Below are 25,100 nucleotides of genomic sequence, written 5' to 3' on the forward strand. Positions count from 1 at the left end.
TCTTCTCCGTTTAGCCAGCTTTGTTTGTTTTCTTCAATTTCTTCTAATTGTGTTCTACTGCAATTGAACTTCAGTAGGGTTTGCTTGGAAGTGGCCCAAAGCCACCTTTCAGGTGTTCTCTCTAGAAATCAGGTTTTCATCGTTATTATGTGGTGGGTTAAAGAATACACTTTGTTTCACAAATGTATTCCTAAATTTATAAACTCTGATATTTTGTATATTTTGTATATTGTATATTTTGCTAAGTGTAGTTGTCATTGTGATGTTAAATAGTATGATATAGGTTTAGGCCATATCACACCCTGTCCATTTTCTCAGTTAGATTGCTGTTTATTTCCTGCTAGACATTGCTGTGGAATCAGCACCATTTCATGTCATTCAACCCTACTTCAGACGTGGAGTATAATTGATGAAAGACATCTTCTCTGTGTTTGCTAGCAACTTTCCAGGGTTGTGTGTCTCCAGGCTGAATAATAATGTCTTTCTGGTCTCTCTTTCTTAGACTGGTGATGTACATTGAGAGAGACATCCGAAAGGCCACGCCAGGGAAGGAGCAACAAAGCGGCAATGAATACCTGTCAAAATGCCTAGCCCTATTCATCCGTCACACGGTGCGAGAGCTGCCAGCCATCCTGGGTAAATCAATCACATTACACCCAAAAAGAGAGAGAGGCGGAGGAAGAGAAAGGTAGCGACAGTAAGAAGGGGGAAGAAAGAAGAGGGTGAAGAGGAAAGGAAGGGGAGAGTGAAAATGTGGGGGAATGAAAACGAGAGTGGCGAGAAAGGAAGGGGTACCAGGAGAAAACAATTCAAAGAGGGTAGAGCAGGGGCGATGAGAATGAGCGTCAGTGGCTTCAGTGTCTAATTTAATCTGCCTCTCTTTTTAATTACCTTTCTGATTGAATTTAGGTGCAGAGAACCATGTATTGACCTGCTCTTGCAGTTTCAGTTGTAAATCAGTGCCGCTACATGGCTCCTCCCAAGAACTGGTTCAGACTGGTTCATGTCTTTTCACAGGGAAGTTTAGTCTTGGTCCAGTGGACTTGGGTTACCTGTCCCACAGATCTCTGAGGCCTTTGCCAACCAAAGCAAGAGCACTTGTTTTGGCCTTTAGTTATCTTGTTAGTTTCTTACGGAACAGAAATGACATCTTATCTTTTCTTGCGGCTTTCTGTAGATGACATCCTGTCCTCATTAGCAAGCATTGTAGGAAGAAAGCACCCGTCCACCATCCAGACTCGTCAGCTCAAACAAAGCCTCCCCATGATGGCTGTGGTGCTGCATCTTCTTACCTCACAGGTGGGTGTGTGCATTCATGTATAGCTAGCTCTCTTTTAAATAACCCTTGACAAGCACCTGTGTGTAATATCGGGCTGTGGATCAGCGTGGCTGAACGTATGGGTGTGGCCATATACACATGAAGGGCGTATATGTTATAACTTTTTTGTTAAAAATACTGTAGTTTCAAAACTGTATACAACTGGAATAGCTAGATGAACTTGAATGAAATGAAAAGATACATTTGACATCTTCATCTGAACTGGCAATAAAGAAGAGATATTTAATATCCGGCTCCATTTCATTGCCTGTAATCAAGGGGTGTGGTATCAAGGGAAGATGTGAGCATGTCAGAGTGGAGTGATGCATTAAAGCTTGATCTTTTCTCATATTACTCTATCCCTGCATACAGACACACACATATTATTGTTAGTTACCCAATGGTGCATATTTGGATTTAGTGCTGACACACTCAGTTGTGCTGAAATTAATACGAAGGGATTTTATTGCTCCCCTGTGAGATGTTTGTCACTAAGTCGCATCAGTGAGGCTTAACTGCTGATTAAATACCTTTCTCCATTGGCCATAATTTGCCATGGAGACTCAACCTCCATCAGCAGTGGCAAATTGAGTGGCCACATTTTGGGGGTAATAGCTTGTCGCTCTGATGGTTCCACTGCCATTAGCTCATTTGAGAAGGTTACACTGAGACGTCCATTAAAGGAGAGCTACAGTGGGTAGTAATAGGTGGCTCTGAATTTTATCTGTGTGTACATGCTCATGTACAGACACACGTGAGCATGTGTGTTTATTTGTAGACCGTGCATTAGAGTGGAATTTATGTATATGCACGCATGTGTTGATTTGAATGACATTAAATAATTTGCTGGAGGGCATGGCTGGTAGTGCTACCAGGAGCTGCTGATGCTCTTATTTCACAGGCTTTGCTGGCCTCTTTTTCCCTGAAGCTGGGTTGGTGGTACATGCATATGCTTCTGTGGAAATATTTGTTGTTTAGAAAAATATTAGAAAGGTATCCTGGCCTTTATTTTGTGTGTGTGTGTGTGTGTGTGTGTGTGTGTGTGTGTGTGTGTGCGTGCGTGTGTGCGCATCCATACATACATACATTCATGTCAAGGGCCCTCTGTCAAGTCTTATCTGTTTCCCATCATCTCTGTAGCCAGTCGCAGTGTTGACAGTACACACTCAGAGCATTCATCAGTCACTCAGGTCATGCTGCAGGTCAGCTGTCTGGTGAGGCACATACCAGAGTGCCTCAGTCTCACACTGACAAGAGCCTGACCGCCTCCTCCCCTTAGCGACTATGACCTTTCTCTCTCCATCATCGTCACACTACTGCAGGTATACACCTGAGCTCCCTCTGCCTTTCCTCCCACAGCAGGCCTCCCAATTCGCCACACTTCATCCATAACTGGAGCTTCTCTGCTGCACTGCACCAGCCAGGAAGTTGTGAAAAAGTGTGCTGACTGTTAGCTGACAGCACCAGGAGGCTTTATTAGAACCACTCTTGACTTCTTATGACTGTTAGACTAGTGTTCCATAGGCAGCTTGAACAAATGTAGACTCAGCATTAAAATGAGGGTAAGCAGAATGGTCTCTGCCTATTTGAACCAGCAAGCTCTTTAAGTCAGTAATAAAACATCTGAACCTAGATACTCTGTCAGAAGGGTAAAATAAATAAATAAAAGGGACTGTAAAGTAGACAGTAGGTTTGTCAACACTGAACCGTTTCTTTTATTGTAACAGTTAACATGCTGCATCAGCCATCTTTGACACAGCAGCACAAACTGTTATGATACAAGGGGCCTATGGCTCACTCCAAGTCTATAGACCTAGCTGGAGTACTCACTTAAATGACAATCCTACAGCTCCAGTTGAGCTTAGGCAAGAACTGCTCAAACTAACTGAGGAGCACAGCCCATTCCCTCAAAAAGAAGTGCTGGGAAAGAATACAGAGCCATTCAAAGGGACCACTGTCTAATTGATTTCAATTGGCTTGGCAGATCTTTCGGCCTCAGGTGGTGAATGAAGAGTTTCTCATTAAATTTGGAGCACTGCTGGTGAGTGGCTATGTCGCGTCAATTCAACTAATCTAATTGAAATAGACTCATTAAAGAAATGTCAGCTTCTAAAGGTTCCTATTGGCTCTTGTGTAACCCAGTGTTAGGAAGTATGTTGATTGTCACACTTCAATATTTTTCCTATCTTTTTTTTCTTTCTTTTAAGAATCACATTACTTCAATTGACTCTAATGAGACCAGTTTGGGAAGTGCTGTAGGTAAGTTTTTCCTCTGAACAATGACATTAAATTGTGTAAAATTAACAGGCCAAATATATCACTTGCATCCTGAAATATGTCATGTTTGTACATGGTAGAATAGTCTAGTTTTTATATGCTGTCAAGTGAAAGAACTACCACACATTACCACATAAACTTCATAAACAGCAGTTGAATGCTTGAAAAGAAATGGGTTGCTCTGTCTGAAAGTATTGTCCAGTACACAACCAGTCGTTTCTTATGAGCAGGACAGGCAGCGTCAGAGGAACTGATCCGGAGCACACTGTCTGCAGTGGAGGCAGTCTCCCAGCACCCAACCCTTCTGAGCCTCCACCACTGCACTGTGAGTGCTCATACCAGCAGACACACCAGCACATGGGAGCTAGTTAGCCATATGTTGTTTTCATATGCTGTTTTTGACAAGTGAGGTTCAGATAGTAGACTTAATAAACTGATACAGAATATAAATAATTATGTTTAAGAATATCCATCCAGATGGAAATCTATCAGGGAATTATTTGGCAGATGCTCATATTTAAGATACTTTTACATTTTCAAATCTGCGCTAGAGTATGACCAAAAAACCTACAAATTTTATCTTGTACTGTCTTGATCTTATCAAAATATCCTGTGCCATTATTTCCCTATCTTGCCATTGTTTTCTCTTTTTTCTGTTAATGTAATTTTTGTCATCTCATGCTGATTCTTTTCTTACACATATTGTACAATATCAACTATATTAATTATATTTAAAAAGTTATTGTAACTCATTTTCATTCCTGATTATCAAATTTAAAAAGAATAGCTGCTGTGCACAGCTAGACAAACTTTATAATTTTATAATTTAAAAGACAAAGGACTTCCAACGACCATGTGAAGGACATTGGTGACTTACTGTTGCTTGTACTCAGTGCGGTGTGTTCTGCACCATTGGCTTTAGTTAGTCCTCATCAGCACTCTTTTCAGTAATTGAGCATGTTGAATTTTCATATTGGTTGTTCATTCATGAAATGAGATGATATAGACATAAACTGCATGAGGAGTTTTTTTTTTGTTTGTTTGTTTTTTTTTTGCTTGTTTTTGTTTTTTTTGTCTTGTGGCTTGATCTACTGAGGCAGTGTGGTAGGCTAACTACTTTCCATGTAGCAAAGTATGTTTTGTTTTGCTATCTATCTAGAGAACATGTGGAGCATTTTATTACCTTGACGTTATTTTAAATTTTATGGGAAGAAGGTGCACAAGTAAAGGTGGGAGTTTCTCAGAACTCATAATGCTTGTTATAGACACCTGCACATTCAGGAAGCCGCGGTTTCCTTTTGTGATTACTAAACACAGACTACGTCTGTGCATGTCTTCATCAGCCGTAGCCTGTTTGGTGTGTGAGTTGAAATACACAAAGGTGACAAGGGGCGACAGTGAGCTGATGGAAGGGGACCATCAGTTGCACACAGTTAGTGATATTTCTTCAGTATTAGTTTGGTGTGTCCCTACCCTTAGACTCCATTCTGCAGCGCCACAGCTGTCTCGATCCGATGCCAGAGCCTCCACATGACTTAACAAGTTCTTTCTAATAAAGGTATACTAAGGTTATTCAAATTTAAAAAAACTAAAAAGAAAAAGAAAAAGAAAAAAAAAAAAACAGTATTTCAGCTACACTAAAATGCTGTATTTGCCTGCGAGCCCCAAGGTGTTGCTGTATTCACACTTCAATAAACTGGAAGTTAAAATTATATTAAAAATAATCAGGCACCACTCTGATCCCAGATAATTTTAAATTAAATTTTAATTAAAAGCGAATGAGTTAGATGTTAATTCAGTCTCAACTCCTAAGTCCCAAGTTCTGCAATGTAGTCATTGATCTACCAAAAATTAGAAAAATCATAAACCACAAGATTTACAACTAAGAGGATATTTATTGGATAATCAGCAATAATAGGGTAGGATGCATGAAATAATAGAAATTAATGAGGACTAGGTTAATTGAGACCATAAGTATCGCATTCTCTAAAATAGAGCTATGACGAAACAAAATTATCAAAAAGAAATAAATCAACCGAATAAGATTTGTGGTGGACCAAGTGTCAAAAAAAAAATGAATTAATGGTTCTGCGAGGTTGTTGTGGGCAGAGGGGGCTCCACTGGATTGCTCTGCTGGTTTATCGCCAACACAACTGTTCCAAACCTTGTTCTGATATTCTAATCTTAGCAAGAGGCTATGATTTATTATTATTTTATTTTTTATTTACTTTTTATATAGCGCCTTTCTCAGACCCAAGGATGCTTTACAGTGAGGTATCAGCTTTTTTTCTTAGTTTCTCAAAAAAATTATTTCTTACTTTCTTCTCTTATATTCGTTGTTCTTCCAAATTCACTCACCAGACTACGTTTTTTCCACAACTGCTCTTGGATTTGGTTCTGCTTCAATCATTTTTTGCTACACTTCTATTTAACCATTTCCATGGTACAGCTAATACCCTAAAAAAAAAAAAAAGGCTGAATAGGCTGTTTTTAAAAAAAAAAAAAGAAAGGGAAAAAAAGCATAGCTAATTTTTGTAATTTTTAAAAACGATCTGGAAGTTATTAATAGCACAAGGACAGATAACCTAACATAATCATCCCTGATTCACCACTAAGTAAATCGCAAATGAAAGTAAATCTTCCTGCAACTTCCTGACTAAACAGAAATGGTGTGCTGCTTTCCCTCAGCCTATCACTCTGTCAGAAGAGATGCAGCACAAGGCTCTGAGCTCTCTGCCCTTCATTCAGCATTCAGGGCTGAAGAAAATCTGTAAATCCTTATCTGGATTCAGAAAAGATGAATAGGGCCTAATGTGTTCTTATCATTATCTAACTTATATGTTAAATAAAGACAGCATACACATTGTTATTTAACAATCAACATACACTGCATATATATATATATATATATATATATATATATATATATAAATTTTGCCAACCATTATGTTTAGTAACCAGTGTAACCTCATTTCCTGGCAATAATCTGCAACTGTTCATCAGAGGTATTTTAGCTAATTAATCTGTGCAAAGCTATTTTTATATTGGATTTTTGGCATGTATTGCTGGAATAATCTTCATTAACTGTTGTTAATTTCATTATATGTTTTGGGTCACTGTCATGTCATGTTGTTGTGTGACCTATCCTCTTGAGTTTTAGATCACAGAGAAATGCCCTGACCTTCTGTAAAATGATTTTTTGATACAATCTGCAATTCTGCAAGGAAGAAAAAGGAATTCTATAAGCAAGAAAAAGTGTTACATCATTTTACTACCTATGGCATTTTGGGGATTACATTTTGGTGTTGGTATGCAACGTTTTCTCCTAGCATGTGTATTTACCAAGAAGTTCAACTTTTGTCTTATTTCTCCACAGAACACTTTTACAGTAGTAGTGCAGAGCATTTGGTGATATTTTGAAAGTTAAGACAGGCCTGATTTCCTCTTGTGATAACTTCCCACAAAGACCACTGTTGTGTTTTTATTGTACCTTGAACACAGACAAACGCAGGAGATACCTGCAGATCCTCAGCTGTCATCGTACCCTTGCACTGATGTGAAGTACGCCCACTCCTAGGGAGAGGAGGGATGGTGCTGAATTTCATCTTTTTGTATACTATCTACCTGACCTGGGACTTCTTCCTGTTCCCCTTTACAACTTTTCTTCAGCTTTCCTCTGAAATGATTTTTCGGAGCCATATTGGAGTTTTTTTGTATGGCAAAACAGGTCAAACTCACACCTGAATTGATTTTAACTACCTGGTTCCAGTTACCATATTTTCAAGACCCTTATGTAAAAGCTTGCATACCTGACCATGAATGATTAAGACCTCAGTTCCTTAATATTATTACAATGTAAAAATGTGTGTGGACTTTAAAAAACTGTTTTGGTGGTTAGTATTCATAATTGCAAGTGACCTGCACCTGTCTGTAATGTGTATGCGTCTGTCCTCTGAAATGGCATACATGCACACTTGATATATTTTACCTTTTTATGTGACCTTCATCACTACCAACAAAAAAATGTCGCATTTCTGAGATGACTCATGGTGTTAAAAATGGTGAAATGGACAAGCTAGTAGTTAATGTATGTATTGTTTTTTTCTGGAGGACGGCTGTACATTAAAAAAAAAAAGCTTTCGGATAGCTTTTGCTGTTTTTGCAGCTACTATTGTCACTTCTGTTGCACTCCTCCATTGTTGTTTACATGACAGCACTAAGCCAAATTAAATCTGATCTGACCATTCTCATTCATGTTGTATGGCTACGAATCAAATATGAATCCTAGCTTGGACCACATGCAAAAGTGACTCAAATCTGATTTGAAAGGACCTTTCATTTCAAAGGACCTTTTTGTTAAATTAGTTATGTATGTAGGTTACAACACCAGGCCTAATCATAGACACCACAGACTGCATGTACAAGATGGAAGTAGACTGCCTCACAATGTGGTGCTTTACTAACACTTTAGATCTCAGCACCACGGGAGCTGTTGAAATGGTAATAGACTTCAGGAAGTATTTCCCAACAATCAAGGACGCTACTGTCAAAGTGGTAGAATCCTGCAAATACCAGGAACTATCATTTCCAACACACCCAGCTGGGATGAAAACATTACCTCTATCACAAAGAGAGCACAGAAGTGCATGTGTTTTTTGAGACAACTCAAGAAGCTCAGCATTGCACAGCCCATCCTCAAATGCTTCTACAGAAGTGTGATCATGTCTTCTATTGTCATCTGGCTTGGCTTTGCAACTGCACAGCCCAGAAACCAACTGCAGCACATTATCAAGCTGACAAAGTCATCAGCTGCAGCTTTCTGTCCTTTGCCAAGCTACACAAATCTACAGCAGTGACTTGGGCCATAAAGATTGCTGTGGGGGCCTCCCACTTGGGACATCGCTTGTCTCCAAAGCTTTCCATTGCAAAACGTTTTAGGTCCATCAAAACAAAAACCAACAGGCACCTGAGCAGTCCCTTTCCCAGTGACACATCTCTGCTTAACCAACATCCTCCCCCCACAACATGCCATACTAGCTGGAAAACATTGAACTGTTATCATTGTTGGCGTGCCTCATATATCTTGCACTATAGAACTGAAGTGTCTTACTGTGTACAGGTTTATAGGGGTGCATTTCACTTTTCACACTGTATTGCTGCACCCTGTGTACCTGTTATTGTTTTCTATGTTGTGGTTTCATAATGTGCCAAGATAAACCCCTATGCTTGACATATAGGCATTTCTGTAGTTGACACATTCTGATTCTGATTCATTTAAGCTTACTGTCCTGCCCTGTCCTGTCCTGTAAATGATGTGGGAGTACATTTATTTTATATCGTGTTTGTGTGGTTCAGAATGTCCTTTAGGGTCCTTAGTTGTAATATACTAAGAGTACTTGCTTCAGCTGGAATGTCGGTAGCTTTTTATACTGTGACTAAGTAAACACAGTGAGAAGACAGGATTTACTGCTGTGTATATAAATGATGCTCAAACACTAAAACAGTACTGGGTCCAGATTACTACTCACAGGTACTGCAAGTCTCTGTAAGCCTAGCTATGGCCATTTGAATGTACCTTATGGGGGAGTAGTCCAGAATTGGCACAAGAAAAAAAAAAGAGAACAGCAAATTGAATCATTTTGAACCACACTGTTGCAGTAAGGTCACTGTCCACACTCAAGCAGACATAATTTTTTCCTAGTTGAGAGTGCAGTCTGAGGTCAAGCTTTTTCTACTGCTATTGTTCTCTCTAACTCTCAGCCATAGGAAATTGCTTACCATAGTGCAGGGCCAGTTTCTGTGTGTGTGTGTGTGTGTGTGTGTGTGTGTGTGTGTGTGTGTGTGTGTGTGTGTGTGTGTGTGTGTGTGTGTGTGTGTGTGTGTGTGTGTGTGTGTGTGTGTGTGTGTGTGTGTGTGTGTGTGTACGCGCACACACCTGTCTGAGCCTTTTTTAATGAGTATTGACATGCTTTCTGTAGGAGTGATACATCAGGAAGTTTGTGAAGATGCAGTCCTGTAATACTCTGTAATAGAAGGCGCCTTAATTACAGTTTGCCAGAGGTCATTAGATCCCATTCCCCATTGTCAGGCCTGGCTCACCATGAATGCACCACACACATAAAGAATAAAGAAGTGTGTCCGATTAGGGACAGAGTAAAACAATGATGGCCATGAAGGTCTAAATATTAGTACGTTAGGTCTAAATATTAGTATGTTAGAACTGCTTATTGGGTTTACTGGGGTTGTGCATTTATGTGGTATACATATTATAAAATATTTCCTCTAGAAGAGGGAAAAATGAAAAGAAATTCAAAATGTTTGCTACAGGCAAAGGTTATAGTTGAAGCTACAATATTCTCATTACACATGTCAGGAACTTTGGGTACAGAGACAGATGAAAGACGTGCTTCAGGTGTAGTGTGTATACTCTATATTTGAATAACTTAATATAAGCCTACATAAGCAGCACATATAAAGCATAAAAAGATAACCTTTGTAATGTATTTTCTTGGTATTCGTCTCACTTTGAGTCTCAGAATTAAATCCTTTGTTGGAGAGATGCCCATAGCTATTCACATTAAGCCTCCTGTATGCAATATTTGTTTCTATGGAGATGTTTCTAGTTGGTAATAATCATAAAACCCAATTGTAATTTTCAAAAGAGCTGGCGTAAGGCCTTTTGTTGTAATGGACTCTCCATGATCAAAGTGCAAAGCTGACATCACATTTCCATGCAAATTGGAGCTCTCCTGCGTTCTCTCACTTTTCCTTTCGTAGCTGCTTCTGCCAGAATATGTGTGTAAGTAGGTGTGTGTGTGTGTGTGCGTGCGTGCGCGCGCGCGCGCGTGTGTGTGTGTGTGTGTGTGTGTGTGTGTGTGTGTGCACGCATGCGTATGTGTTGGTAGATGACTATGAATATGAATTGTTAGTCTATATAGGTGAGTGTCTTTTGGTTTGGGAATAAAGTGCTGCTTTTTCTATCTCCAAGGTTGTGGATTCGATCCTACCGCCGTTGGCATCTTTGGCATTCAGTAAGAATGGTGAGTTGTATTTCACTGGCTCAGTAGACAGGCTGAAGGGTATCTCATAACACATGCAGGCCTGATTTTACAGATTTTACCCATCCAAAGAAGTGGGACCAGGATAGTTTGAGTTTCGTAAACATCTTGGTGTCTTACTGCTTGACTACTGTAAATACATTACCAAAAATTTAGATTTGAAGCATAGGTCTGTGATGTTATATATTGTACCATTTCATTACTATCCCCTAATCTGTGGTTTTGTTTTATATATATATATATATATATATATATATATATATATATATATATATATATATATATATATATATATATATAAACACTAAGCAAATAGGTAAGAGCCTCCCATTGGATAATTACTGCATGGGTGATTGTTTCAGCTGGCAACAAATTATTTAACCCTAATTGATGCAGTGAGTAGTTTCTCATTTAAACTGAACGACCAGGTTATTCCATCAATGGATTTTTTCTTCCCTGATGGCACGGGCATATTCCAAGATGACAATGCCAGGATTCATCGGGGTCAAATTGCGAAAGAGTGGTTCAGGGAGCATGAGACATCATTTTCACACATGGATTGGCCACCACAGAGTACAGACCTGAATCCTATTGAGAATCTTTGGGATGTGCTGGAGAAGACTTTGCGCAGTGGTCCAAATCTCCCATCATCAATACAAGATCTCGGGGGAAAAATTAATGCAACTCTGGACAGAAATAAATGTTGTGACATTGCAGCAGCTTGTGGAAACGATGCCACAGCAAATGCATGCCGTAATCAAAGCTAAAGGTGGTCCAGCGAAATATTACAGTGTGAGACCTTTTTTTTGGCCAGGCTGTGTGTCTCTGTGTGTGTGTGTGTGTGTGTGTGTGTGTGTGTGTGTGTGTGTGCGCACGCAAATAAAATACATACATACATACATACACACATATATATATATATACACACACACACACACACACACACACACACACACACACACACACACACATATGTATGGGTATATGTGTGTATGTAGATGAAGCTCATCCCACAGGTTTCTCTGTGTGTGTGCGCGTGTACATGTGCATTTGTCTGTGTTTGCCAGTGGAGTGGCGAATCGTGAGTTTGCGGGTGCTGTCAGAGATCACCTTGCTGTTGCTGAGCCAGGAAGCAGTGGAGGAAGGAGAGAGAGAAAAACAAGGAGCGTGGAATAGAGAGAGCCACTCCTCAAACACACGCCTGCTCACTCTAATTACAGAGGACCTTCTGCCACAGTGAGCCCCTCCTCTAGCCAGCCAGCCATCCTCTTAAAAAATGAATGAATAAATAAATAAGTAAATAAATAACTATTATTATTGCTGTTGTCATCAGCATATTTATCCTATGTTACTTTTAATTTATTATTTCTAGCAGTATTAAGTTGTCTGGTGACTGTCCTGCTCTTCAGGTATGAGTCGCTGCTTTTGGAACAAGACCCAATACCTGTCTATGCTATCAAACTGCTGGGGTCCCTCACTGAACACAGCACACTTGTAACCAGGTAAATTCCTAACAATAATAATAATAATAATAATAATAATAATAATGGTGATGATTATTATTGTTATTATTGTTCTTATTATAACAACAATAATAATTGGTAGTAATAATAGTTTTGGAAGGAAATTTTCTTAACAAGTAGTAATGAAGATGCAGTGAGTATTTTATAACATGGGGAAAGGAGTAGAGTATAGTTGTTATCCAGTTCCAGTTCTGGAGATTCACTAAACAGTATATTCAGCTAATTAATTTCTTTAACTAGCTGATGATTTAAATCAGGTCTGTCAAAGTAAGATGCACATTAAACGGTTCTATAGTGGATTTCATTTTTAGCTACTGTGAAATTTAAACAATTTGTAATAAAAATATGCTTATCATTTTTGTGTTTAAAGAGAATATTAAAGATTAGTTCAGGGAGGTTGTTCCACATTATCATTAACTAGACATTGAGTTAGTTTTTAACTAGGGGGGTTTCTCATGGCAGCCATTAGCCAAGTCTTCCATGTCTCTGTGGATGTAGTTTGTATTAGGTTATTGATCCAGTAGTCCAGGGATGTCAGGCTGGTTTTGTACTAGTCCACAAGGCTGCAGCTAAAGCACATCTTACATCTTTGAAAACAAATACAAATAAGACATTAACAGAAAGAGAAAGGGCATTGAGATATAAGATGGACTACATTACACTTCAGACTTGTTTTTCAGTGCTATTCAGTGTGTATGCTATTTGGATCTCTGCTCTGCTGCTGTGCCAGTTTATACTTGTACATACTCTCACATGAGTATGCATGTACGTGTGTACACACACACACACACTGACAGCAGTCTGTCTCATAGTCTTCATTTTCATTGTCTGGCCTATCCCTCCCCCTCAACTTTCTTTTCCTTGCTACGATGGCTAGTCTATGTGTGAATGTGGGCATGGATGTGTGTGTGTGTGTGTGTGTGTGTGTGTGTGTGTGTGTGTGTGTGTGTGTGTGTGTGTGTGTGTGTGTGTGTGTGTGTGTGTGTATGTGTGTGTGTATGTGTGTGTGTATGTGTGTGTGTGTGTGTGTGTGTGTGTGTGTGTGTGTGTGTGTGTGCGTGCATGCATGTGTATGTGCGTGTTTCCCTTATCTCCTCTTTATTCCCCTGCTGTTTCACTAATGGCTCTTCCCGGCCTCTCTACACATTGTCTTTCTTGGTGCTGATAGAGCACGCCGTGCAGCTGAACTGTTCAAATTGATGTCAGCAATCGGGGAATGTTCATCTGTTGCCACCATCCACGCCCCCACCCCCCCCAACCCTGTCGTCTATGAGGAGCTATTACGTTCACAATAGTGAAATTAAATTGCGTTTGCCACCGCTTGATAAAGTCCTAAAAAAGAGCAGACCTTCACTTGATGGTTTCCAGGCGAAATGAGATTGCAAATTGGGGACATTAGCAGGTTCTGTGCACAAGCATCATCTTTCCTTCATTATCAGTTCTGTTGGCAGTTCAAGCTTTCCAATTATCGAGACCCTTTGGCTACTTTCGCCTTTATTCAGACCGTGGTGAATGTTTGCTCTGAACCATTGCTCTGAGTGTTAATGGCTTTATCTTAACATTGTGCATAGTATTGTGCATAGCTTTTACCTACTCTGTTAGGTAACTAGGTTAGGTTGGAATATTTGTCATTGCTGTATAGCTTTTGCTCTCATGGTGTATATGCTGATAATTCAGAGGAGTAATCAATAATCCTTTTAATTTGATGAATAACTGTTTTTTCAGCCAGCATCATTGAGTTTCTTTGTTAAACTGTTGATTTTTTATTTTTTTTTCCATGGTTTTATATTCCTACTATGACACTGTCCTGTCCACAATGTCCTGCACTTCTGTGGAAACTTCCTGCAGGAGTCTTATTGGACTGGACAAAGTGTGTGTGGGAACAGACTGTGTCCATAGTGAGCAGGCTGTGGCAGTGTCACTAGGTGTGTGTGTGTGTGTGTGTGTGTGTGTGTGTGTGACAGAGCGAATGAGAGTCTGTGGGATGATTGGGACTGAGGACTTTCAGTGTGTGGGTTTGGCATGGCAGCTCTACCTGCCAACCACTGACAGCAACACAGAGACACTCAGCTCCTGTGAGAGTAGAAATGGACAATAAAAAGTTAGTGGGCAGAAATAAGCAGGCAACCACAGGTAGAGGGTTGGTTGGTGGATTAGATAGAAGGATGAATCATAGCCTAGACGAATGGAATAGTGACCAGCATTCTTTTAGGGTGAATGCAGAACATGTTTATGAGTACAGTAAATTTAGAGGTCTCTCCTCTGTTTGAAGCTATCTTGCCAGTTTCATGTGACACTTTATCATTATGGTGTTTGCAAGTATAATCATTACTTCATGTGATCCATACTAGAGTTACATTCAGACTGGAAATTTAGGAGGAGGTTAAGCTACTCAATCTGACCTCAGCTTGGAGAGTTCTTCTAGCTTTCAGGTAAACATTTACATCAGGCAACAAATGTCCTAAACATTACTGACAATGATTTTAGGTTTTGAATTTAGGCAGGTTTGAATGTTTAGTAACATCAGATACAAGAATAAACCGTTAAGTCTTCTAGTGCAAACTGTGCAGCACAGAGAATCCCCACATCATGTACACAAAGTTTGCAAGAATCAGAACTCAAATAATTTCTTAGGCCATCCTTGTATTTATTAACTTGACTCTTATGATGAATAGATTGTGCCATAGAAGTTATCAGAGCCTGCATATGTGGTTTATTAGTTTGGATATTCTATACTCTGCACATACACCCCTCTAACAGTGTGTCAGCCCATTAAAGAATGCGACAGCCACTAAATGCCGTGGCTGTTGCATGCCATTATGGCAGCTAAAGGTAGAAATGGAAAGCATATGCCATCAGCTTCTCTCCCCATCAGATTACAGATCCCATCAAAAGGTTGTCTGGAGCCATGGAGATTGTGAGCATTCTCTCTATTAGAAGCTTCAGAGTCTTTCAGATGACATTTACCTCCGTAAATGCCAGTCTCTGCACTTTGCATTTTCATGAAATTACTGCTTTAATACCTGGCACAGCTGAAACCAGTACTGCAGAGGTGGGATTTTATTACTAGGGACAATTGAAGTGTGATGTAGTTACTGGTTGAATATATGTATGTGTCATGGCCACAGTAACTACAGTGACCATGACAATGCTGGGTTAGGTCTAAGGTCCAGTATTAGATCAGTGTACTGGATCGGTGAGAAGGGTTGGCAGACTGCTGTAAGCAAATATAGTCCTGTGCTGTCATACACTTCCACTTGACCCCATTTGCTTCTGTAAACATGCAGTTGTTGAGGGAGATTGATGGATGACCTGACCACAAGGCTACGTCCCTCTTAAAGAGCTAATGGAGCACAACCAGACTACAGAGAGTGGGAAGTGGGGTGTATATAGGAGAGGCAGCCATCTAGGCCCTTCACTAACCACGACAGGAAGATAAAGTATACCCACTCATCAGGTCTGCTTATTCTGGCATGTGTGTGTATTGGGTGGGTGATAGTGGCCCTTCTAGTGGGCAAATTATTGTGCAGAATTTGCTGTAGGATTGCAGATAGATTCGTTTATTTTTTTTATTGAAACGGAAAAGGAAAGGAAAAGGGAGAGAGAGAGGCCTCTGTGATATGAATCAGTGATTTATCATGCAGAGTTCTGGTGCTTACCTGTTGGTTGGTAGCATGTACTTGGGAAAAGCAGAAGGCATGCTTTATTTCTTTTGCAATTTAAGTAAAAATTGTTTTATTTTTATTTTATTTTTTTTATTTTTTTTTTACTGTTTCTTATATTTTTTTCAGTTGCCACTCAAACTGTAAGGACACCTAATTCAGTGCCTGTTGCTAATATGAAAACACATTGTTGATAAACACCAAACTGCATATTGAGGTACGTTGACTGCGGAGTGGCTTTTCACACCTGAAAAGGATAACATACATATAGGATAAAAGAATAACACACATAAAAGGATAACGCAAATGTCGGATAAAAGGATAACACATATATGTATAATAGAATGATAACACATATGTCATAGAAAGATAACACACACAGGATAAAAGGATAACACATAGGAGAGAATGATGACACACGCATAGGATAAAGGGAGAATATAATATTCTTTACCTCAAGCTTTTATGCTCTTGCAGTAATTTAGCAAGAAGTTTGCTCCTAAAGGCTTTCATGGCAGCCTTACCTTAGGTGCTAAGCAGCAACACCCTTTTACTCTGCTGCCTCTTATGCACAGCACAAAAGCATTAGCCAACCTCAGAGGACAATGAGGAGAATGGACCACTTCTTTCCAGCCATGCAATGCATCATTGTTTAAAGTAGGCAAGGCATCATATTTAATATTCTGAGTGTGACCCCTCAGCTAATTTCATTCAATCTAGCTCTCATTTTCTCTCAGTATTGTGATGTTCTCCTTTGAGCACCTTTGCATACATTCAGTAATTGGCTGTAAATCAAAGGGCTTAATCAATAAGAGAGCAAGCAAGTCATTTTCAATAAAGACTTGCATTACTCCTCAGCACCAAGCCTTTTAGAATGCTCTCCCTTCTTCTCACTTTCCCTGTCTCTCTTTATACTGCCCTGTCACCTTTCCTCTTTTATTCGTCTTTTTCTCATTTTCATACTTCTCAGTGTATCAGTCAAAGGTTATTATATCAGAAGACTGATCTTTGTGTCTTGGAGCTTTCACACCTCAATGCACACGTACAGTACCAAAGCCCAAACGCACACATGAATGTCACAATAATGAAGATGGAATAGAGACCTCGTGCCATGTGGTATATGTATGTGTCATGCACTAGTGTGTGTGTGTGTGTGTGTGTGTGTGTGTGTGTGTGTGTGTGTGTGTGTGTGTGTGTGTGTGTGTCTCCCCTGGTACAGGCTTGTCAGAGAGAGTCGTCTACTCCCTGTCATCTTTCAAGTCATAGCGGTAAGTATTCTCAGGGCCTCTAGGCTCTAGGATCGTCAGTCTGTTAGGGTGATTTATTTATTGTCTTGGGTTTCCCACACCAGATGTAGTGAACAAGAAACAATCCAGAAGATTGTAAACTTTATGGAAATCGGAACACAAACTGTTTACCTTTTTTGTGTGGTTCTGTGGATCTCTTTTAGTGTGGTTCAAATCAAATGAACTTCGATGCTCTACTCCCCATGAAAGAAAAGTCCTTTGAGAAAGGAAATTTTCAATGAATCAGAACACAGAATTTGCCTTATATGTTTAGTTAAATCACATCCCTATTACTGTTCCTGCAGCAAACATAGTACCCTGCCAAAGGTTGCATGTGTTTTTCTGTGCTCAGGGTGCATTTAGTATATGTTGATGGCTACAAATAACAGTAAGTTATCAAAACCCTTTTGGAATTACTATATGGAATATGCATATCGTATCAGATCAGTCAGTCTTAGTTCTGCTAAATCTTACAAACTCGTTCTTATTCTTGGGTGCTGTACTTTGATGACAGTAAAGTATTTGTCTCATTGTAAGTACACTTATTCCTCAATGTCATAAGGCTCTACAGGGTTTGAATTTTAGATAGTTCTGTTTGGAATGACACACATGGGGTTACTCCTTTGCAGGGCTCTGTATCACACATCCTAAGTCTGAACGGTGCACAGACCAACAGTCCTGAAACATTTACACTAGCCACTGCATTCGCATGTGCATTCTGTTCTGCATGTGTTCTGAGGTCATGGATGAATTCTTCAAGATAAATAAATGATGTGTCCCCTGAAACCAAATTTCCTAGAGAACGTAACTATTGCTTTATACGTTATCCATTTTCCATTTTTAACACATGACTTGAAAACAAATTTACAATATTATATGACCCTGTATATGCCCTAAGGGCATTGCTCATACCATATTAAAATGACATGAAATAGAATATTAGCCCTGTTAAAGCATGTATGTACTAACCAGCCTTCTCCCTAGGAGTGAGGGCTATGTAGTTGATTTCTCAGCCTCTATTGAGTTATTATGTAAATGAAGTAGTCAGGGGCTGACCTATCAGAGCGTAATGTGTAATTGGGTTGTGGAGTTAATGGAGTAGAGATGTGAGTCCTCTTCTACAGCAGGTTCCGTTCTCATTAGACAGAAACTCGCATTGCCTGTCAACTAGTCAACCTCCCCTGCCCTCAATCCACCATGTTAGCACTGCACGCGTTATGAGCACAGAGCCAGACCTGGTCCTTATCCAATATGCCACTGAAAAAGACACCTGTGTAAATTTGAGTAGCACTCTGGAAGACAGCTGCCTCACACTTTAGCAGGCATTGCATAGGAATAGTTGATGGACAATTACTGCCGAACTAAAAGCAAGATAGACATAATGAATTTCAGCTGAGTGTTGAAAAAGTACCATTACATTAAAAGTGGTTGCAAGATTAATCTACAATTCAAGGATTTATTTTTTGCCTCACTGAAATTTAATTTCCTCACAGTGCTAAATTGCCTCCAACTGCAAAGAACAAATATATACTACTTATGTATTTCTTTAGAGTCCTTGAAGTTTAGTCATTCTTTGAAGTTGAGAAATAATCACCGGATTAAAACAGAAAACTCACTTTTCCAAATACTCTTATATTTAATCCTCTTAAACACAAGACTACATATACATATATATTTACACGAATTATATATAAGTACATATATATATATATATATATATATATATATATATATATATATATATATATATATGTGTGTGTGTGTGTGTGTGTGTGTGTGTGTGTGTGTGTGTGTGTGTGTGTGCGTGCGTGCGTGTGCATTTACATCGTAATGATGATAGACAGCACCCTTAGTAGTTATTGATTAGATCATCATTGCCTTTTGACATGTATCCATTTAGCTAAAGCACTTTGACTTGCTAACACAGTTACTCTGACAAAACTTTAGGAAATTCAGTACGTTGCTCAAGGGTACAGTGACAGCAATCGGTAAAATTGATCCTGTGCTGAATCTTAGTCAAAGCCTCTGATTACTTTTGCATTACCACCTTAGGGTTTCTCTAAGTCAGAAGTGCAGGTTAGAAGAAGCTGTCTTAGATACTAGTATCCACCCTGACAGAAGCTTCACGTACACTGTACAACTTTACAGTTCGGGGACTAGCACTCTCTGAGGGTAAAAACTTTAGAAACATGCAAAAATATTTAGGTAAGATTTGGACTGCTCAACCAGTGGCAGTGTTGCATTTGAAGGCTTACAAGATCAAAGGAAGCGTTCTCCCCTTCCCACCATGTCTTGTCCTTTCCTTTATAAAATGTACATTTGCCTTTAACACTAAATTAAAATGGTAAATTAAGGGTATTTGTTTCATTAATGGAACAAATGCAAGTTGTCCTCATTCACAATCCCTGTGTACTGCTGCTGAATTTGTTTCAATAGTTCTCTGAGAACATGAGAGGAACCTGAAGTTCGTAGTGAATAGTGAATGGCTCTTCGTTACTGAAAGATTGAGAGGATGTATGACTGCCACTGACACATTTGGCAAATGAAGCCCACATCTTATTTATACCCCCTTTTGAATATGTTCTATCCATACTGCTTATCACAGAAGTTTCCTGTCATGCACCTATTGTGCTCTGGGACATGTTTACTCTTAGTTGATGCTTGCCAAACATTTTAACTATTAGGGATTCTCATTTGTATATTTTGTGAATGGCTAAAGCTACAATGTTTAGCCTGGTATTATAACAAAAGTGCTACATAATGGTGTAGCACTACTGGCATTTGTCTCATATATTTCCATCTAATATATGTAGCAGCATACATTTGCTTCAGTTTCATATTAGCATGTAATTAGTTTGTGTTGTTCATCAAGGTATGCCAGCCCAGGTATCAAGTGATCTATGTCAATTTGAAATTTGCTTTATCTCTTCTAACTTTGGCTGAGGACATTACAGAGTAAGCCACTACACTGATCCTAGATAAGTCTTCCTTTGCCGGCTCTGTGCACTCCAGACGGATTACTGTAACATAGCCTCCCTCTGTCTCTGTGTGCCTTGGGCTTTTATTGAATATGATGTCACCTGACAGTATGGATCACTCTGAAGAGAGAGGCCACTGATGTTTCCGCGAGCCGAGAGGGAGAGTGGAGCCGCTTGCACACGCTTTCTGAGGCAGAAATAAAAGTGCACAGAGTGCTTTTAGCTGTAGCTGTCAATATGAGGACAGTGTGCATTCAACACTGACTGTGAGCTCTGAGCTCAAGACCAGACTGTTGTACTTAGGAGTTTTATGGAATAAAGCAGTGTCATGTGTTTAATATTTCTGTCTATTTTAGTACAGTGTAATACTCCTCACCATGTGAAGAGTGCTTGTCGGACTACAGAATGATGAAATGTTACACAAAATGCCTCTGTGTCTTATGTGACACTGAAATTTCGCAGCTACTTACCATGAACACATCTTGGTTACCCTTGAGAGTATGTTTAAGTTGAAAGTAAGGTGTTTTTGACTGATTTTTATAATGTTATTAAAATTCATATTAGATTTTCCTTTTGGATGGTTTCTACAGTGAAGAATTTATTCCTCATAAGGTTTAACTTTTTGTGTTGCACGTGCGTCTTTTCCATAATCAGGGTTCAATGCATTTTTTTGTGTGGAGTTTGACATGCAGGCTACCATTCTCTGTGTTCAACAAACTGTTTAACAGACTGGATACTGAGAGCCTCATCATCAGATCTCTGTCTGCATATGTTATTTATTTATGTAAGGAATGAAGGTTTGGTTACTCATGCATGACCCCTTCACCTTACCCGCCACCAGGCTCTAGGCACAAATAAGGCAGAAAAAGCAATGATTTCTGGGCATCGAAAGCTCCTCTAGCCTGCGGTTGGTGCTCTGTGGAGAGCGAGTCCCCTGAGACAGTAGTGTATCTCTGCATCTGGCTTTTAGACCCATTATCTCTCTTGCTATCTCTCTCTCTCTCCCTTGCTCATTCTCTCTTTGTCTCTCTCTCTTTCTCTGTACCCCCCTCCCCCATGGATGTCTAATTAAAGCCTTCCTGGATTTTCCTCCATTCTTTTCTTTTTTCCCCTCTCCATCCATGCCCTTTTGCCTAGCAGCATTGTCCACTTATTTTGCTTCTAATCAGCCTCTGAACCATCTATTGAATGATTAGAGCATTTCCACGGCCCCGACATCAGAACACAAGTCTTCAGTGAGACTACTTCCACCTTTGACCTTTCCTAGTTCTCATGACATTTTGTCTTAGGCTCAGGACTCTGCTGTGCCAAAGGTGATGCACAGTATGCACTCCTGACAGCACTCCTGCATCTCTGCTTTCTCACTAAACTCTATAATCCAAACCTAACATACATGGCACTGAGGATTGAAATGTGTATCCATTAGGTTTTAACCACATAAAAGTTATTTTAAGTGCTTTTTGATGAAACCTTAACAGTTTGTTTTTAAAGTTCTTATATTTCTGAAGTCTCATGCGCATGTGCTGACAAACTAATAAAAATGCTTCAAAAGTGTTTGTATGGTTCACTGCCAGTTAGGTTGTCTGAACAGGATCAAACATTTGCATGTGAAAGTTTTAGCTCATGTTGTCTGAAACAATCAAAGGCTGTAAACACAAAAATAGAATAGAGGGAGCAGAGAGTTAATTAAACATTAAAATAATTCCTTAGATTATTTGAGGCTTTTTTGTATCTCCTCTAGCAGAAAAAAAAGTTCCTAACTATGTATGTTTCTTTGCATAGGAGCACCAGAACAACATCCTTGGTGGAACCATGCAGATGGCCATGGCTCTCCTTGCTAATCTGATTGGACAAAAGGACACAGACCTTCAACCATTTTACCAGCAAGGTGCTTTGTACCACTACTGCCACTGTCCGTGATAAAATAGAGCACTAGGCTTCATTGTTACCTGTGGCACAGACAATACAAGCCTATTCTGTTCACTCAGAATCAGTTTGACAAAGACACAGACACACATGCACAAGTATGCACACACATGAAAAGGCCCTATATTCATAGGTGTTGCACTTGTTTTTCTTACTTGAGTGTGTTTTCATTCCATTAGCAGACCCTTGTTGCACTCATCTCAGTGAGTGCATAGCCTGTGTGTGCATGCACGCACGTGCGTGTGCGCGTGTGTGCATGTGTTTGCGCGTGCAAAGTGTAGGCTGCCTGGGTTGGTGCTCATTGGCTGATAGTAAAGGGGAAAGTGTGAGAGCATTCAGCTGGCTTTTTGAGGCCTTCCGTCAGTCAGGAGTCCTTTTATCAGTGCGCTTGTGTGTGTGGGCTCGGCCCTGCAGCCCCCATCTGCTCAGCTCAACTCTCCCCTCGGCCTCCGGTATGGCTGCACTCAGCCTCACACATGCTGTTTCTCTCCATCTCTTTCACTCTCTCTCTCCATGGACCCCTGCACCTTTCCAACTCCCTCCCTGCTCTCATCTGATGCAATTTACCCAGCCACTGGGTAGCTCTCTCACTCCTCCTCTCATCTATAAACATTGGAATCTGATTTCTCCTCTTTTTTCCTCATTGTATTGTTGTTTTTCCACCATGGAGTGCCCAGCATGCTCGCTCTCGTGGTCCCTGCTTCCCGCTCTTTCCTCCCTATGCTGAATTATTGAGTAATGGATTCCTTTAGCCATGCTCATGTTGACAGGTTTAGGCTTGTGTGTTAGCAGCGGCACTCTGCTGCTTCTCCATTAACCCGTTAGCGTTGTGTGCTAGAGCGAGTCCTGCGCCATGCTGTTTGTGCATGTGTGTGGTCTGCGTTTGTTTCAACTGAGGAGAGATGAGTCAGAGATTCACACACACACTCCACATTCAACACACTGCAGAATACCTTGAAAAAACAAGAGCCTTAGCTCACACGCACACACTCAAGCACATGAAGGGGATTCTACAGGGGCCCAGGCTCAGAGTGGCACTGTTAAGTTACACACACTATGTATTACTCCTCTGAGACATACATATATCTGAAAAATGGGCATGAAGTCATGGGGAAAATGTTTCACCTCTGAATACAATTAGGTCATTACTGAAAAGAAGAAGAGGGGAGACTGGGCAATTTTCACATTATTAGATGGGGAAAAAAATCCAAGACATCAGAAAAAAGTAAAGATGTTTGTTTTGTTACAGTAAGCTCAAGACAACACAGAAGGTTTAAATTAAAGAGATTTGTGTAATGTTTTTCATATACTGACAATTTATCATTCATTTTCCCAGATTTATTACAGAGTACTGGAGTAATGGAGGAATAGAGAGTTGGTCAAATTTCTTTTGTCAATCCTACATGTTAACACGTACATCCTGAGTCCATTTTCTTGCATTGGTGTGTATAGAATGTTTCTCCACATCATAGCCAGTGCTTTAGTTCTCTTCCCCAGTGAGTGTTCTGGAAGGGGGATGGGGGGCATTAGATCCAGCTGTACTCATTACAGTGCTGGGTCACATGAAGGCCAACCCAACCATCCATCGTCATTATGCACCTTATCAGCTCCCCCTCTCAGGAAGGCCTGACCCAGCACTAAATATAACCCTGACAATTAGCGCTATCTCGCTAGTGCTGGCTAGCTCTACGCACTGCCACAAGAGGAGGGGAGTGGGGTGAGAAAGCATGCTATAATTGGCCCTTTTAGGTGTGACTAGCAAAGCCATGGATGTGGGACGCAGGCTTGAGTGAGGGTGGAGGGGTGGAGAAAGGGAGTGAAAGGGAAGGAGAGAGAGTAAGAGAGAGACCAGGAGTGAGTGAGTGAGAGAGAGTGAGAGGTTGAAAATTAAAGAAAAGGAACAAAGGGTGTGAGAGAGCAGAAGGGAGGGAGACAGACAGAAAAAGAGATGAGTTTTATAATTGGTGAGATTTTCCAGAGTGAAAGATAAGATCCCTGAGGGAGAAGGAGAGAAAGAAACAGAGAAACAGAAAGAAGAAGAGAGCCTGTCAATCTGTCTATAAGGGCCTGCCTGCCTCTTCCCTGTCCCCTCTTCCTTTTCCCTCCTCTCTCTCTCTCTCTCTCTCTCTCTCTCCCCCTTTCCCTTCTTCCCCTCTTGCTCTCTCTCTTTACCTCTCCCCTCTTCTCCTCTTCTCCCCCTCTACTCATCTCACCTCTTCCTCTTTCCCTCTCTCAGTGCAGGAGGGGTAAGGTCCTGCTGAAGCTCTGCGAAACATCTCCGTGACTGCAGATCTTTGATTTCATAATAAATAATGGGCTTGCACGGTGTCCTCTGAGCCACCTCTCAGATGCTTGTATATGGCGCTATAGAGGCTCACTTTTATAGCCTGCATTCTGTTGTCATATTTTTGCTCCCAGACTGCATTACTGTGAATGTGAAAAATGCTTTCCAGTGGATTGTGTACTGACTTGTTTGTTTTGCATTCTTCATGGAGAATCTACATTCTAAAGTATTATTTGCATGGATCATTTGACTTGAAGTAATGGCAGTAAATTCACCTCAGAAAGATGCCCTCAAAAGTAAGCGTACAGCTGTAAGCATAAATATTCAGCATCTTGCAGCAGCCTCTTTATACTTCAAGTTTAGTGGAGTCTTGCTCACTTTCCGCTCTGTTAGCATGCCTGCATATGCACATGCTGGCATCTACTTGTTTGTGAGCCTACATGTATTTTTTCATATAGCCTACTTATCAAGTGTTCTGGCATTTTCACACTCAGTGCATGTGTTGTAGTGAGACTAATTGTGGGTTCTCTAGGCTGCAGTCTCTGTTCTGCTGGAGATTTCTGGGTCTCTTCATTAGGAAGACACTATCATTTCTCATGTAGCTGTGAATTCGCAATGTGTGTCTCAGCAGAGGTAATTATTGCACTTTATCTGTTGTAATCTGGCAAACTGAGAGTACTGAGCACATGGCTACAGCACTAAATTCAGACAGTAATGTGTGTGACTTAACTCCAGCTAAGCACACACTTGCAAAAGTCTCTTTCACTTTTTTTAGAACTGTTAGATAT

At 40.2% G+C, this 25,100-nt stretch overlaps 1 protein-coding gene across 10 annotated transcripts in view; it reads left to right on the forward strand.

Moving 5' to 3' along the window:
* Nucleotides 1-25,100, forward strand: part of ulk4 (unc-51 like kinase 4) — an 88,765-nt gene that overhangs the window by 34,995 nt on the left and 28,670 nt on the right. For 7 of the 10 annotated variants that reach the window (XR_014117003.1, XM_081696653.1, XM_081696658.1 and 4 more), the window contains 10 exons: nucleotides 503-636; nucleotides 1,178-1,299; nucleotides 3,303-3,359; nucleotides 3,526-3,577; nucleotides 3,826-3,920; nucleotides 10,584-10,635; nucleotides 11,670-11,889; nucleotides 12,063-12,155; nucleotides 17,058-17,106; nucleotides 21,885-21,990. Coding sequence is in view for 7 of the 10 variants with exons in the window: in XM_081696653.1 (XP_081552779.1) it covers nucleotides 503-636; nucleotides 1,178-1,299; nucleotides 3,303-3,359; nucleotides 3,526-3,577; nucleotides 3,826-3,920; nucleotides 10,584-10,635; nucleotides 11,670-11,889; nucleotides 12,063-12,155; nucleotides 17,058-17,106; nucleotides 21,885-21,990 (980 nt within the window). In the remaining 3 variants the exon portion in view is untranslated. Of the gene's footprint in view, nucleotides 1-502; nucleotides 637-1,177; nucleotides 1,300-3,302; nucleotides 3,360-3,525; nucleotides 3,578-3,825; nucleotides 3,921-10,583; nucleotides 10,636-11,669; nucleotides 11,890-12,062; nucleotides 12,156-14,527; nucleotides 14,609-15,967; nucleotides 16,056-17,057; nucleotides 17,107-21,884; nucleotides 21,991-25,100 lie in introns of those variants that run through there. The other 3 variants (XR_014117004.1, XR_014117005.1, XM_027023227.3) reach the window with 3 other exon arrangements.

The sequence above is a fragment of the Electrophorus electricus genome, chromosome 14 (genome assembly GCF_041902795.1).
Source record: "Electrophorus electricus isolate QZ-2024a chromosome 14, ASM4190279v1, whole genome shotgun sequence".
Classification (NCBI taxonomy): Eukaryota; Metazoa; Chordata; class Actinopteri; order Gymnotiformes; family Gymnotidae; genus Electrophorus; species Electrophorus electricus.